Source organism: Columba livia, chromosome 4 (genome assembly GCF_036013475.1).
Source record: "Columba livia isolate bColLiv1 breed racing homer chromosome 4, bColLiv1.pat.W.v2, whole genome shotgun sequence".
NCBI classification, from domain to species: Eukaryota; Metazoa; Chordata; class Aves; order Columbiformes; family Columbidae; genus Columba; species Columba livia.
The window spans coordinates 15,525,117-15,537,342 of NC_088605.1; the positions used below are offsets into that span (position 1 = coordinate 15,525,117).

At 36.9% G+C, this 12,226-nt stretch overlaps 1 protein-coding gene across 1 annotated transcript in view; it reads right to left on the reverse strand.

Annotated features, from left to right (window-relative positions):
* Positions 1-1,846: 1,846 nt before the first annotated feature.
* BOD1L1 (biorientation of chromosomes in cell division 1 like 1) overlaps positions 1,847-12,226 on the reverse strand; it is a 37,503-nt gene continuing 27,123 nt past the window's right edge. Inside the window, exons 18-25 of the mRNA XM_065060562.1 lie at positions 11,891-11,966; positions 11,776-11,810; positions 9,476-9,521; positions 6,543-6,577; positions 6,344-6,428; positions 5,749-5,902; positions 4,431-4,574; positions 1,847-3,243 (exon numbers count right to left, since the gene is read on the reverse strand). Coding sequence (XP_064916634.1) covers positions 3,135-3,243; positions 4,431-4,574; positions 5,749-5,902; positions 6,344-6,428; positions 6,543-6,577; positions 9,476-9,521; positions 11,776-11,810; positions 11,891-11,966 — 684 coding nt within the window. The 3' untranslated portion in view covers positions 1,847-3,134. The remainder of the gene's footprint in view (positions 3,244-4,430; positions 4,575-5,748; positions 5,903-6,343; positions 6,429-6,542; positions 6,578-9,475; positions 9,522-11,775; positions 11,811-11,890; positions 11,967-12,226) is intronic.

Sequence of the window (12,226 nt, forward strand, 5' to 3'; positions counted from 1 at the left end):
TGCATTTGTGTGATTTAAAAACTATATAGTAGAAAACCTTATAGTAAAGTTGCAAGTAACCTTTTATGTAGAACGCACTAAAAATTATGAAGAGATATTGACAACCAGCCAACAGCCAGTTGGTCACCACAGGCAGCTGAGGTGCAGTTAGCAGGATTCAAGTTCTTGTTCTGTAAAACTCAGCAGGGGGACTCGAACTCCATCTTCTACCAGGACAGCTCTGGTTCACTCAGTATTTTAATACTCTGAGAAATTAAGCAGTTCTGAGAGAAGAAACGGCAAGGAAAAACAGCCGCTGTAACATAAAAAAGTAGCCAAGTGGTTCATTTATTTGGGTTGCAGGGTAGCCGTGCTCTTGTACTACAGGTGGCAACAAACTGCCTCAAGCAAATCTCTCCACAAAACACTTTCAGGACATTGTTTCATCTCAGTGCAGGGTAGGAAAGCACAGTTGCTTTATATACATGTCAAGGTTTAAGCTGGACTACAAGCCTAACTTTTGAACAAGATGGATGTGGCTGCTGCTGCACCCAAGTGAAAACTCATTCCTCTGCTCCCCCTCCTTGTCTGTGCTCAGGAAGGGCTCTGGGAGACAGTGTATGAAGAACTTGGAAACTAGAACCATTCAACACCCAAGTTATGCTTAAATACAGCAGATCATTACTGTAGCTCTAAAGTATAATAGTAATTAAGATGACAGGCACTTGGGACTACTAAGCAAATTAAAAAAAGAATTCCAAACATGGATTGACAATGATGTGGCCTGGCTGAAATACACACACTGTTGAAAAGGAAAATTAGATGCTATTTTCATACCATCAGTGAGTGAAGTGTGTGTAAGCAAAAACAGTTTGTGGAATTGGCACTTCCCCCTGTCTAAGTAAAAGGTCTTCTCTCAGCAGAAGAAACTTCCTTTAATGCCTCCATATTCTGGAATAATGTAATGAGTGATTAAAGATACATTCCAAAGACAAGACAATTTACCTAAATGTTATCCCTCACTAGGGGGAAGAAGAGTAGGTTAACATCACTGTTGTTCAGGGTTGTATTTCTCCACTGAGGTCACTAGACAATAGCAAAGAGGATCTGACATGAGTAGTAGCTTTGTCAATCATTATAATCCATCCGAAGAGATGTGCCTGTGAAAAAGGCAAATAGAACCTGTACTGTGGCAGCAGAGGTGCTGCCAGCAGAGAGAGAGATGCGTAAATGATGATAACTTGGTGTGTGTGGGGGGTTTCCTTAGGAACCTCCTGCGCAATCTCGCTTCTGAACACAGATGTGAGGGAACGAACTGGAACAGATGCAGCAAAGGGCTCGAATACAATTGATAGTCTAGAGAGCTGAAAAATGAACAGTTTTGCTTATTTAACACTACAGAACAAAGAACTGAGAAGAACTCTACAATTTTTTGGTCTATGCATACTGCAGGGGGCAAAGGGGGAAAAAAAGGAAAAAATAAAGGAAAATAATCAACTTATCCTACAACTGTGTATGAAAAAAGTGCATAAACATTTGTGTTAGTAATATACAGCTGCGTACCAGTAGTATGTTAGCAAGGTTTGTGTTAGTATGGCAGCAAAGTTAAGGTACAAATTAAAAGGAGTTAATTTTCAGAGCAAAGAGGTCTTTGTTTTTAGACTCAAGTTTGCTTTTGTAGCGTACTAGGCCTGGTAAACGGCAAGGTCCTTTCCCTACTGTTAATATACCTAAAATATATGCACCTGTAAACATTTAAAAGATACTTATCAGGTAAAGCTTATAAATATGGCTCCAGCCAAATACATTTGTAAAAACAAGTTCCACAGAAATACAACTAAAGGATAATAAAATATGGCAACTCAGATTTTTGGCAAACATTTTATAATTTTTATATAAAAATCTCAGTAAGAAACCAAGCAGAATATCTGACGGAAACATCTGCCTTACAATAAGTTCAAAAAAAACCCCAAAAAACAAACCTCACAAAAGAGAAAAAGAAAAAAAAAGTAAAATTCCAACCCCCCAGAATCCTTTTTAATTATAAACCAGAATATCAACAAAACACTTAAAATAATCTCAGATTGTTTGGCAACTCATCACATCATAACAAGAGACACATTTGATCATAAGAAAAGTTTAACTTTATATACAACTTCACTTGAACATTTGCTCTTAACCAGAGTTAATATACATTAAAAAAAGATTCTGGCAATAATACCAGGTTTTATTTTTAATACCGGTGTATAAAATGTAACACAAAATGCTGAAGCTCTATAGTTAGAAGTGACATTTGACTTCAATGGGTCCCTCTGTTGAAAAAGACAAATACTGAAAGAACAGGTGTTCAGTTGCAAAATAAAACTGTTTCATTTCAGGGTAGCATTGGCTGACTGTGAGTAAATCTAACCTAATACTATTTATTTCTTGAGTTTGGTAGTAAATTCACAAGTGAAAATATAATCGAGTAAGATTACATTTTAAATTTTATACTTTGCCACAAATGTGAACAGAAAGGAGCCAACTCCCTTTCACTATGCTAAACTACTTTAACGCATGCGAGAAAAATACTTTATCAACTGTCTGAGCGTATTTTAGAGAACTTCAGGTTTTAGACAGCCCTGGGGGAGCAGACAGGAAGTTTCCTACTGACATGTGCATAGAATGTAAAATATATAATTAAAAAAACCTAAGGTATATACTAAAGTTTACAGACCAATGCTTTCCATATAATAAATAAAATGTCCATCATTGATTAGATTCATACACAGAGTAAAATACAACCTATTTTTACAAGTTTATGTACAAAGTGTATTAGTAGGCCCAGGGGTGCCTCGTGGGTTGGAAGCATCTGCATTAGCATGTCACATTGGGAAATCCCAACTTTCCAAGTCACTGATAAAATATATAACTACTTTGTTTTTCATTCAGATACAAAGTAAACTTATTTTTCATTTGAAATAAATGTACATAATATTCTGTATAAACAATAGTTTATAAAGCTGTTTAAAATGTAACTTAAAAAGTACTGCATTGATTAACTTAGAGCTCTGAAACAAGCACGTGCAAATCCCTTTGCTTTAAAAAAAATAGAAGCACAGATTTATTTTTTCTTTTTTCTTGACTCTTCCATGAACAGTACCAGCTGGTAGAGATTATCGTTTTGCCTTCTTGACTGGTGTCTCCTCTGTTTTCTGTGGGCCTTTCCTCCGTACCGCTGTTGGGCTGTCTTCCCTTTTACGCTTGGTAGACTGCACCTTTAACCTGAAACACATTATTAATAATTATTTTAACAATGGTAGGACCTATTGAAAAAAAAAGGGTGGCCAGGCACAATCCTGTTTAGAGGATGCAACTTAATTGTCTGTCTCTGATGAATTACCAGGATAGATTATTTAAAAGCCTTCTACCAAAACATTATACAAGCGCAGGTCTCTCCATATGGCGACCTCGCACACTCCCATCACATCTTGGCAGGGTAATACATACTAGTTCTGTATGTTGAATAGTGTGCCAGAAGTAGAATTTGGGGCTAGAGCTCTCTCCTCCTTTTTCTTTCAGAAAGACTTGTGGATTATAACAGAATATAATGAACTATGTTATCTTGTACCCTGTCTCAAAGACAGCAGAACAGCAAGAGTCTTGCACACACAAGAGGGAGTACAGGGCAGACCACATACCCTTATCTCTGTTTAAGCACTCATGTATAAACCCATCACATTTCAGCTGCAGCCAATTTTAAGTGTGGCTTGAACTCCTGGCCATTCATAATCATGCGAAGTAATTAACATGCAGTGAATTGTGACAGCCAATCAGCGCATGATACGTGTGTTCCTGAGGCTCAGTTTGAAGACACTGCCACATTTCAGAGTAGATGACAACCAAATGTATTTGGGCATAAAACCCATTTTACAGGTAAACTACAAGATGAATACCAACTGTGCATCACATTTATTACTCCCTTGGGATTTTACACTGGGGTCTCAACTTTAAAAAGTTGAGCAGGAGGAAAAGGGAAATATTTTCAACACTTGATATAAGGACTCTCAGAGGTTTTCCTCTTTTATCAGCTGATCTTAGAAAGATCTTTGAAGCATTAGAATCATGTAATCATATGTTGCTTTAACCTGAAATACAGCTGGTCATCCTCCCATTCAGGAAAGAATCACAGCTCAGGTTAAAATACTGTGTAACAACATTTTCAGATTCCCCCAAGAGTTTTCTGAGGATGGAAAGAAAAAAATTCTTGTATTCCAAACATTAAAGAAAAGAAGAAAAAGAGAAAATGTAAACAGATTAAAATCCTTTGAAAGCTTTTATAAATCACACAAGAACAGAACAGAGCAAAGCTAGACTGCTGTTCAGATTTTGCAGCATTCTTATTTAAGGAAAGGATCAAGGTAGTGTCTTTCAAAACAAATAACAGAAGTAGATTCAACTTCAATACTTACTGTGTCAATGGAGGAGATTTATTAATTTTTGTATCACTTGGAGATCTTTTTTTTGCTGCTAGGTTCTGTCGTTTTCTAGGAGAAACTGAACTTGGACTGCTGCCTTTAGAAGTTGCACGTGTGGTTGGCTTGCTGGGCTGCTTTCTGTAATACAAAAGAATGATGAATGTATATATAACAAAATACTTTTACCAAGTCACTTTCTTCTTGCATTCCGAGTGCAGAAAATTAAGACTGCACAGTATTTGCAACAAGTAAATCAAAGTTGCCAAAAGAAAGAATGGAATAAACTCCAACATTCTCATGCTTCAAGACAAACTGCAACACCAAGTTGTGTATTTTCATATAAAATGTAGAATCGAAAGGCTACTTTACAGACAGTATTTAGTATCTAACTAAATAAAAATCATAGTTACAAATCTGCAATAACTCTGGTACGTAAGTGTCCATGTTTGAAAAAAATAGCTTGTAGTATCAGCAGAAAAACAAAAGCAGCAAAGGTGAACAGGCTGCAGAAGAAAAGAGAATTAGCTTATCCAGTGTAAAGAAACTCACACTTGCTTCAATATCCACCAGAAAAACTGGTTATGGGCAAACAACTCCACAGTTTGGGCAACAGGTTACTTAAGGCAGGAAAAATGACAACCCAGCAATGCTTAAACAGCCCCTTCCACAGATTTATTCCAAATGTTACTTATAAAATGCAGACTGTTTGCAGCATCTTCAGATACAGATGCTTTATTACAGTCAGATGAAGACTGACTAACTGAAAACAGAACTCTTGCTACCACACTAGTCTTTTGCAATAAAATTGCCTTCTGAGCTTGCAGATCACCATGCTAGAAACAAATTCCTCCAGTGCTGCAGATTAATGTATTTATCTTTGACAATATTTGGAAAAAGAAACTGACATGGAAAATTATATTTTCACCTTGTTCCAACTCCAAATATCAAATGGTGAATTGCACAGTTAAGTCAGAGGTCCCTTTTTACCTATCAGAACTAAGTGCCCTCAGATCCAACTCCTGAGACATCACTAGGATGAAGATTACCAACAGGAACAATTCTTACCTTATATTCAAGTACATGTATTGACACCTTAACAGTTTCCCCACCTCCCCCACCTTTCTCTTTGTCCCTAGAAAAGTGATACTAGAACTGGAACCAGAATTATTTGGGAAGCTCTCATCAAATTGAAGTAAACTAACAAACTAACAAACAAACTCACAAGCAACAAAAAACCCAACGCAAACCTCACAATAACTGAGAGCAATGTAGAAAAAAGCCTCTTACTATTGGTGTCTCTACACACAGTTACCTTTGAGCCTCTAATCTTGTGGCTGATCTAGTTGTGGCTCCGGAATGTGCTTCATCATCTTCCTCACCATCTTCCTCCTCACCTTCCTCCTGCTCTTTTAGTTCATCTTCAGAAGACGTTAATTTCCGACGTTTTCTTTCTGGCTCCAGTGTTTCTGTCCATGTAAAATTTTACACATGTGCTATAATTTTTCAAAAGCCCTCCAAAAGGATATGGACACTAAGTTTAGAAAAGGTATTCTATTCACAAACCCCATTTTAAGTAAGTAATTTTCCATTTCCTTTATGCGTCAACATTTTTAGTTCATACTTGTTTGACTTAATCTTGCTAACACATTCACAATAGTTTACTTATGCAGCTCATAGCCAGAATTCACAGAAAATTCATGAGGCTTTATAGAAGCATCTGGGATGTAGCAATTCTGACATAAGATTACAGCAATTTACACATATTTACATAATATTTACACTAGCTGTAACTCAATGATTTTTCCTCAAGAAAGGAAAATTGAATAAGGCTTATCTTGTTGGTATTAGTAAACTGAAAGGCACAGTAATCTCATTCTGTAAGGAATAGCAGAGTTTCATGTTTTTACCAGTTTCCTCTGATTGAACCAGAGAACGCCTGGGCTTTCTTCCCCTTTTACGCACAATCATTTCTGCTTTCTCAGCTTCATCCTCCTGAAAAAATACAATGGAAGCAAGTAAGGCAAGAACAATTTAATTTAAATAGAAGACAGACATTTTTCATTACATACTGCTTATAAACTTACAAATTAAAATGGCTGCACTTACATTTGTTGTTTCTTTCTTATTAGATGTGTCTGTACCTAAAAAGAAAGAACACGAGTTAATCCTGAACTTCAAATCTTTTGCCAATCAGTTTAAAAAGGAGTTCTTTCCAACTCTGTCAACATTGCATAAACACCACAGAAGCTCAGGAAACACTTAGAGTTTATCTAATTTAGAATATGGCTTTGTTGTATTATGTTATATACAGAGACTGGGACAATGATTCTTTTTTTTTTTAAAGTAGTAAGACTTTATACGACTGACATTATTTATTGCTTTGTTGCATATGCTGTTTTGTTTTAATGGAAAAGCAAAAGTTACTTAGTCCTTCTAAGTACTGCCAATCAATTACAGAATCACAGAAAAATTTAGCTTGGAAGCAGCCTTTGGAGGTCATCTAGTCCAACCTCCTGTTCAAAGCATGGCTAAATTAATTGATCTCATCATACTGCTCAAGACCTTGTTCAATCCAATGTTGAAAGTCTCCAGGAACACGGCCCCTCCAGGCAAGCTGTTCTAGCACTTAGCGATGCCCATGGTGAAGCACCAAGGCAGCTGTAGCTCCGCAAGGCAATATCTAAAACCTGTCTAATATGTGGCATGCAAATTATGTGACTTTCTCTATTAAAATACTTCTTAGACTGGCTTATGCATGTTCAAATGCATTTATAATTCTCAGACCCATGTCTCAGCCTGGCCTCTCTCCATGGCAGATGCTTTCACTCGTACCCTGATTAACTCTATGATAAGAAAGATTATTTTACAAAGCTTTTGAGCTTTGTCAAATGGAATTATCTGCAACACTGCAAGGACAAAAATCCTTAGTAACAGGAGAGAAGCAATCTAAAAAAAGCAAGTTTTTACACCTTTTTTCCCCATCATAAAATTGCTGCCTATTTTTGTCTTCTGAAAGCTACACAAGAGACAACACAAACTCTAAACCCATTGCTGATTAGACTGAAAAAATGACAGAAGAATGTTCATAGATAGATGTCAATAGATATCAAAGAGCAGAAACGTATTCTAAAATTCACATGCAAGTTTTTTGAAGTTTCTTTGTTAAAGTCAAGTGGAAAAAACTCGTACATAAATGAAATACACAAATGAAATAAAACGCAAAGATGTTTAATCATTCAGTGAGGAAATACAATAAGTCATAGGACTGTCCACTGTGGTAAGTATTTTACACAAAGTAAGTCTAACATTAGTTCTGCTGTGTTCGAAACACAGATACTTGAAAATTCTGGTACATTTTGGCAGATTTGTAGCAAACGGTTTTTGACTGAAGAACATTCCATGTAAGTACAAGACGTCTTCCTTGCCAGACACAATCCTCTCTTTAGGATGTAAAAATGTAGGACTTTTGCCTCAACAGAAATGCAAAAATAATAAGCCATAGTATTTAAAAATCTTGCTAGCTTTACAGCAGCAACTGCCGGTTAGCGCAAATAATTTTAATTTCAAGCTCAGCGTCAGTGTTATGGAGGGACGTTGCCTTCAGAAACCAGATGTGTCTCAGCTGCATGAGCTGCACTGACTGAAAGTAAGTTCTCTGCTTCTCACCCTACACGTGAGTCTGTCCCTACCACAAAACCCTGTGCAGAACATCCCAGAATTACCAGAATAAGTGAACTGCACAGAGGGATTCCATTTTGTTTTCTTTTCACTGCCAGGTGTTTTCAGATCCTTTTCTCACATGAATGCTAACCTATGGTGAAAAGTTTAACAGGATATTTAATCCACTTCATACACTCTTCTTAATATTGCTGTGACATCAACAGCCTTTTTACCTGGAAAATGAAATGTTACTTACACTAAATCAAGCTTTAAGTACACAGTTAAGTGTCTGTCTTTTTGAATAAAAAGCAAACCAGAAAGCACTTTTACACCTTTTGTGCATTCTTGTCTGTTCTCGTCACAGTTGATAGAAACCAAGTACCACACAACCAGCTAACCCTCCAGAGGCAATTCTGATGTATATGGATTAAAGCCGACATTTTAACAAATGCAGAAAAAATAGGAAACAGTCCATATGTGCAGTGCAGCTAGATTAATCTCTCTGTAGAAACCTAAACTTTTGGAAACGCCAGAAGACTTGTTTTGAAGACCTGTTTTCTCAGACTTGTGGCCTCAATGTTTGTATTTGTTTACAAACCCTTTTCTAACCTGCCTTTCAGGTTTGTCTGCTTCCTGAATGGATTTTAAAGTCTATTTTAGGAATGGCCGTAATTAAAAAGTGACGTTTAAACAACCAATGCAGTTCAGACTTCATACATGTGAAAAACTGACTACGCCATCTACAATTCACCAGAGTTTGACCTCTTACAAATCACAGATGTATGAACAAGACAGAGAAATAGAAAAGTATCTCACTTTATTTGACTTTTGTTTGAAGCAGTAAAAGTACATTTTTGTGTAAAGTTAAGTGATCATCTTCTAAAGATCTGACAGCAGTTGTGAAAGGGGAAATAGCCCCTCGAGCTACCACTAAGTTCTTTACACACATATCCACACATAATCCAATTAACTGAACAAAATTTGAAATTTTAAAACAGTTAGTGCAGTAAGTGTGATCAAATGGAAAACAGTCACTAAGAACCAGTTTGATGGGGTACCTACCTGCCTCTGAAGCTCTGCTGTGTGTCTGTCCACACAAACAAGTTATTTGCTATATTTTGCAATGCATTATTCAGCACTTAGGAGTGCTGAGGCATTTTTGAGATAAGTTATTAAGCTGCTCTTTTTTTGAAGCAAAAACTCAGTAGAATTAGGGACATATCTGCAGTGTTCTGTTTACTCAGAAGTTTTCATACATTGATGATACTGACTGCCAGAGATGATGCTTACAAAGGAACCATGTGGTTTCCTTAAAAAAAACCCTATTTTATTTCTTCCATCTTTTGTTTTATTTGTTAAAACAGATATAATTTCCTTACCTGTTTGAGGCATTTTTCCTCTATTCGCAAAAATAGGAAACTGCAGCTGAAATTTAAAAAAAAAAGTAGTTTCTTTACTTCAAAGAGAATCAGAAAAATCCAGGATTGTATGACATAAACACAGAAACTTGCTCCCATTTGTAGTAGAACCTATCTGCAAATCTAGAAAACGTGGACACTGTAATAAGATTTGGAGTTTCTTAACAGTAGCATGCATTTTTCCCATTTATGATAAAAAATTGAAACGAGTCAAATCAGCCCATACACAGAAGAAATCACAGCAGTTGCAGTGATCTGACACTAAAGTAATAGCAATAAAAGACAGTTAAAAGCAGTTTCAGTCAAATACATTTCTGAAAACTTTATTATCAACAATGCAAAAAAGAAATCATGCAGTCACTTTTGTAACCACACACACAGATTTGCAGAATCACGAGAATTTTGTATTTACTCAGAATGTAGAAAGAACTATGTATAATTAAATAATCTCCTATCATGACTGTCTCAAAATCCTGTTTCTTTCATGACTGAACGACTACACTAGGATATCTGTGCTTCCTTTGAAGTAGCAACGTATTCTCAAAGCAGCCTAGGAAAAACTGTCACAAAAAGATAATATCTCACCTTACAGAACCATTATCTCAAATGGAAGGCAGATATTGCTCCTCCTGGAGCCAGCCTGTAACTGACTGACACACCAATAAGTCATCACTAAGAGATACAGGACCTTTAAAATAATCAACCTAGAACAAAGTGATTATTTTCCAGTACTGAGGGTGCCAAGGTGTATCTATTTCTGAGGGGGATTTAAAAATTTGTTGTAATCCTTACTTGAAAATAAAACTTAAAAAAAACCCTGAAGAACTCAAACAACAAACCCCAAACACCACAGAACACACTAGTTCAAATTACACTTAATTAAATTAATATTTGGAAAAAAAAATAGGGAAGATTAGAAACTATAATTGTGGAATGGTTTGGGTTGGAAGGGACCTTAAAGATCATCTAGTTCTAACCCCTCTGCCATGGGCAGGGACACCTTCCACTAGACCAGGTTGCTCAAAGCTCCGTCCAACCTGGCCTTCAACACTTCCAGGAATGGGGCATCCACAGCTTCTCTGGGTAATGTGTTCCAGTGCCTCACCAACCACATGGGGAAGGATTTCTTCCTTATATCTAATCTAAACCTACTCTCAGTTTAAGGCCATTATCCCTTGTCCTATCGCTCTACACCCTTGTAAAAAGTTCCTCTCCAGCTTTCTTGCAGGTCCCCTTTAGGTACTAGAAGGCTGCTTAAGATCTCCCTGGAGCCTTCCCCAGATCGAACAACCCCAGCTCTCTCAGCCTGGCTTCACAGGAGAGGGGCTCCAGCCCTCTCATCATGTTCGTGGCCCTCCTCTGGAATTCTGAAACAACTCCATGAGACCTGCTAAAGGGGCAGGCCTCAAAGGGCTGCCTGAAATGCTGCAAGGACAGACCAAGCAGGGACAAACTCCTGCTATCTGTCACCTAGGTCAATTCCGAGTATTTCTGACAGCCATGCCAGCCAGTGCCTTACCAAGCAAACAGGCAGAAAACATGAGTTTCAATGCAACTTCAATGCAATCCAACTAGCTGGACTTCACAAATGTGCCTGATCCATTACCACCCTGTGCTGTAATCCAACTGGATTGCAGAAACAGTCCCAAAATAACCCTTTCTTAGCAGTGAATGTACTTCACAAGGGTTGAAATTAAGATATTGCTGAGGTACGTTTCATGAGCTCTTAAGTTACCAACCAGCATATCTCTATCTTTTGAATGAATTGTACACACTGTAATATAGATAATACAACCGTATTACACAATACTTTATTTTACAGATATTAAGACTTACTATGAGCTATTATTATGATAGGTTCAGTAGAGATAAAAATAATCTCAAATTTTTCAAACAGTCACCCTTGATATTCAGGCCAAAATTACTCTCAGCACAAATTAAGAGACATGTATGCACACAATCAGAATTTCACCCTGTGTACAAGCATTTTGCTATCCAGCGTAACTCTTAGATTTGTATCAAGCATGTTGTACTAAACTTGATCCTCCTAGGTTATTTGCTGTGCTTTGACTTAATAGTATATTTTGCTTATGAAGTTCACTTATATTAGGAGATACTAAAAATAGCTTTTGTTTGCTTAGACCAAACTCAATTATCAAGTTTTCCATAAGATATTTCTGAAATATTATTAACTGTTTAACAGATAAATGGCTCTTGAATTACTGTGTTTAAATGCACCCAAACAAAATAAAGGCACTTACATTCCCAGTGCTCATATCAGCTTTTGACTCCCCACCTGAGGGAAAAAATATGAATTCAGAACTTGAATGTCACTATTTTCTTTGTTTTTCCACACAGGTATTATGAACTACTTACCACCAGGCTGTATAGCTTCAAGAGGATATTTACGAGGCCTCCCCCTTTTCCGTTTCACTATTACAGGCTGATTTTCCTATTGAAAGTAAAGGACAAAAAAAATTTAACTACTGTAATGGACATTTAGCATTTGTGCAATATAATACAAAGATTACTGCTAACTTCAGAATGTGGTACTGGCAGAAGTAGTGCTCATCAGTTTAAACATATAGATGAGGCAGGTTTCATAGGAAGAGATGCTGCCTGTTATGAAATGCATTGATAGAGCTGAAAGGAAACGAGACAACTCCTAATTACACAAACCACTCCATGGCCAGCCTCAGGCACAAAGCAAGC